This window comes from Galeopterus variegatus, unplaced genomic scaffold, assembly GCF_000696425.1.
Source record: "Galeopterus variegatus unplaced genomic scaffold, G_variegatus-3.0.2 Scaffold5717, whole genome shotgun sequence".
Taxonomy (NCBI): Eukaryota; Metazoa; Chordata; class Mammalia; order Dermoptera; family Cynocephalidae; genus Galeopterus; species Galeopterus variegatus.
In genome coordinates, this window is record NW_007731828.1 from 197,994 (window position 1) to 202,447 (window position 4,454).

A 4,454-nucleotide genomic window follows, 5' to 3' on the forward strand; every position below is an offset into this window, starting at 1 on the left:
CGTGACCTTGGCTTTTTCAGAACTGCGTCCCTCTAGCCCCCTTGGCAGGAAGATAGAATCTGGGGAAGCATCGGGGGGCGGGGACCCCAGCCCTGGCCGCTGCCCCATGCGTGGGACCTGGGGCTGCCGGCGCGGAGGTCTGGGGAGTCCCCGGCCCCGCTGCGACTGCGCTCGGGAACTCTGCGCTGTGTCGGGGCTTTGTCTGCCTGGGGGCAGCTGGACGGCAGGCCCCGTCCCCGGCCAGGACCGCGCGTCAGGGGCCATGGAGTTCACCGCGTCGCCCAAGCCCCAGCTCTCCTCCCGGGCCAACGCCTTCTCCATCGCCGCGCTCATGTCGAGCGGCGGCTCCAAGGAGAAGGAGGCGACGGACACCATTAAACCCCTGGGTAAGTCGGGCTGCCGGGCTGTCGGCGGGAGACAGGGGACGGGGCGCGCCGCATCCGTCTGTCCCGGCTCGTGCGTGGCAGCTCCTGACCCTGCGGCCTGGGGCCCTACGTCGCGGGTGGGAGGCTTGTTTCTTCTTGGCCCTTTATTTATTTATTTATCCACTTATTTTTGGAGGGGGCCTCGCAGGCTGTTGAACACCACGGGTATCGCGTCTCGTGCACGGACTAGTCGCGCTCTCCATTCGCGTAGAATCCTGAGATAGAGGCAGGCACGTGGGTGCGAGCGTGTGTGCAGACTTGTTGGGGTTGGAACATTCAGGCTACATGATAATAACCCCCCTTTTAAGACTCAAGGGGTTTACAGTCCCTGTAACACCTGCTTTTGCATTTGAAACCAAGGAGACACTAAGTGACTTAAGGAGAAACCAGTTTAATTCTGTTTTTCCTCTGGCTTGAATAGATTAAACAGAATCAGCTCTTTAAAACCACGGAAAAGTGCTGTAGATTAAGCCGGTTCTCACGGCATGAACCCTTCTCTTCACAAAAGCTCCGGAATTATCAGTAAGATATCTCTTTATAACTGCGTCATTTTCAGCTGAGGTTGGCAGAAACATTAACCAGTAGCCATTTCCCAAATTCTTCAACTTTTAGTTATGCTGATTATCTAACCTGGTTTATTTAACAACCTTTATCATTTACAGAAGATACATAAGGATTATGTTCTCTCCTTAGCTCTAGTGGGAAACTGCCTGAGATAAGTCCTTAAAAATCCATTTATAATTAAGGAGAGAAAGAAATGTTCTCATCACCACTTCTTAGGTCCCCAGGAAATAATTATTACACGTCTTGATCATCTGGTATCCCTAAAATACTGAAAATGATCAAATAGTAAAGTTAAGGTAATTTTTCTTTTTAATCCTCTCCAATTTTTCCTTTCTTCTCCCTAACCTTCCCAGCACTTTAACTTATCACATCTAAAATAATAATGTGAAAGAGGAAGTGTTAGAGATGAAAATAAAGAGCTTAGGCAGAGAGAAGACAGAACTAAAATCCCAGTAGCAACTTAGAACCAAGGAGAAGGAAACCGGAAGACTTCTAGAAAACAGAATGTCAAAAAGTCTCTCCTGCAAGGTTTTCAGCCCTTTTCTCTGCTGTTTCCTATCTACCTCCCATAACAAGCTAATGCTGCTCAGTAGCAACTTAGAACCAAGGAAAAGGAAACTGGAAGACTTCTAGAAAACAGAATGTCAAAAAGTCTCTCCTCCAAGGTTTTCAGCCCTTTTCTCTGCTGTTTCCTATCTACCTCCCATAACAAGCTAATGCTGCCAAAGAAATGGAAATAACCCATTGAACAAACCGTAACTGTTTAGAAAAACTATCAATTCCAAAGTTATATTTGTGGAACTTCCAATACTATCCATTCCTACATAGGGGATTTCTGAATTCTTTACAAACACTCCCAACTTGGTTTGGTACCTACTGGGAAAAGACGATTTCAGGTTAAAACTCCTGACAGAAGTGCAGACAGCGGACTGGGAGACATGCCAGCTCCAGCTGCACTGTCATTTCAACATTACTTCCTTCTCTGTTCTCCTGAGAAAAACCACCTTCTATCTAAATTCTAACCTAGAAAGTGTTCCCAGCTCACAACAGTCCTCCCGCCCCCCGTCCCTCACAGATAGTCTGTAAAATGAACATCCCACCCGTGGCTTTTGAGAAGGGCTCTGAAAAAATGAGCAGGCATGCTTGTCCCTTACACTGGCCAGGTCAACAGGGCACTATCAGTGACTGCAAGCCCAGGATTCCAGCAACGGAAACACCTAAAGGCTCCAGTGTGATACCTTTGTTAAAGTGGTACCTCTGTGTGGGGGTGGGGAGGCAGTGTGTCCCATGATTGTCCAATTAAACATATTAAGCCCGTTTAAAATAACTGCCTCAGACCACTAGAGCATTTCTATTTTTTTTTCTTTTCTTTTTTTTCTCTCCTCCGCTTCCCAACCCTGACTCACTGGTCAGTCCAGAGCTTAGGGAGTTTGCCTCTTTCGGTTGTCAGAAAATAAAAAACTTAAGTATTTCTGAAAATATTCCTAGAAAATAAGATTTTGCCATGGCCTGCTTCCCTTTCTTTGAATTTGAAAAAAATTAGGATGGCAATTAATTTGATTATTATGAATTTCAAACATTTTCATGAGTTGGGTTATCATTGTATGAGAAGAAACGGTAAACGTTTTCTATTTCCTTTTTATCCGCCATCAAGGATAAAAAATAAGGATGGGAAATAAAACGTTTATGATATATGCATGTCACATATGCCCATTACATCATAGACATGTACACACATACATTTAGAACTTGTTTTAATTCCTTGAGGGCACTTACAACACAGTTGTTTTGAGATCAGCTTTACATGGCAGACTCAAGTAGTTTCTTTTTTAAGGGGTGGAAGATAATTGGGACAATTACAAAAGTCCCCCTGTATTCCATCAAAGTGACTGGTGTAGTCCCAGGCCCTTATCAGCTGTGCAGGAGAATGTGGTCTTGGGCAGTGTGGATGGCAAAGCATTCTTCCCACTTTAAACCCTGCTAGCCTGGGAGTGAGGTGGTTTTTCTGACTTCCAGGACTCTTTTTGGAGAAAAAAAGTTACAAACATTACCCCTCAAGTAGTTGTTACAAGTGTGTTCTACAAAATGTCCCAGAGAGCCCGCTCCTGTCATGTAGCAGGCTATATGCTAGCATCTTTCATAAGATCCCAGGCTGGGAGCGAATTTACAAAAACGCCCTAACCTAACTCTGTCATCCTTAAACCTAGAAAACGGAGGGCCAGGCATAGAAGTGAAGTGACCACTTTTTTGTCTGTTTTTGTTTAACCACACCCCACTTTTCTTCCACCACCCTGTCTGTCCATCTTTCCTTTTCTCTTATGGCGAGAGGGCTCAGGAGTCCAGGGGAGGCTCTTTGCAAAGCCCGGAGGGTGACCTCTTCATTCCTTGGTCTCTCTGACTGTCAAAGAGGAAGGACTGACTGGCGGCAGGTCCAGGAGCTGCCCAGTGTGGAGTGCGGTGGGGATAACAGTAGGGGCACTTGCTTTTTATGCTTGTGATCAGCACGCTTCCCTCTCTCTGCTCCCCACATTTTTATTTTCCACGGTGGGTTTCCGTAATGGTGGTAACAAGCCACGGTCCTAGAGCTCACCCGTTGGGTTCAGGGAGCAGCGGGCACTGGGCTTGTCACTCCGTGGGACGGCTCACCCCTACCTTCCTGGAGCTCCTGAGCCTGACTTCTCCAGCTGCCTGTCCTGGCCATGCTGCTCTCCTGGAGTCGCGCCTTGCTGGACGGCGTCCGTCCGCTCTCACTGTCCATTCTCTCTGGCTCCAGAGCAATTCGTGGAGAAGTCGTCGTGCGCCCAGCCTCTGGGCGAGCTGAGCAGCCTGGAAGCTCACGTGGAGTTTGGTGGCAGCGGCGGCGGCAGCCCGTCTTCGTCCTCCCTGTGCACCGAGCCGCTCATCCCCACCACCCCCGTCATCCCCAGCGAGGAAATGGCCAAAATCGCCTGCAGCCTGGAAACGAAGGAGCTCTGGGACAAATTCCACGAGCTGGGCACCGAGATGATCATCACCAAGTCGGGCAGGTAGCTGGGGAGGGGACGGGGAGACGGCCTGGGTGGCTGGGGCGCTCCCCGGAGCGCTCCCCGGAGTGGGCCGTGGAGCAGGGGCGGCTTCGCCCAGGGACGGTCTTTCCACCCACGTGCCTTTGTTAAGAGCTGCGGGACCGACTGCTGGCCCTGGGAAGCCCTGTTGCGGCCTTGATGAAGGGCACAGGGACCGAGGGCGGCGCGGTCTCAGCTCCTGCAGCCGGGGAGGCTCCGGGGTGCGGGGTCGGGATGTGGAGGTGCCGCTGGGCGCTGCGAGGCCTCCATCTGTGGAAGCCGCCAGCTCCCGTTAGAGACTAAAATTGAAACTTGGGCAGGAGACGGAAACGCGAAACGCTGAGGCGCCCGTGGGGAGGAGCGCTGGCGCGGGGGACGCGGCGCCGCACGGGCTCGAGGGGTGCGGGGTGTGGGCGGCCGC

At 50.6% G+C, this 4,454-nt stretch overlaps 1 protein-coding gene across 1 annotated transcript in view; it reads left to right on the forward strand.

Moving 5' to 3' along the window:
- The first annotated feature begins 262 nt into the window (after positions 1-262).
- Positions 263-4,454, forward strand: part of TBX20 (T-box 20) — a 26,238-nt gene continuing 22,046 nt past the window's right edge. Inside the window, exons 1-2 of the mRNA XM_008589880.1 lie at positions 263-386; positions 3,763-4,015. Coding sequence (XP_008588102.1) covers positions 263-386; positions 3,763-4,015 — 377 coding nt within the window. The remainder of the gene's footprint in view (positions 387-3,762; positions 4,016-4,454) is intronic.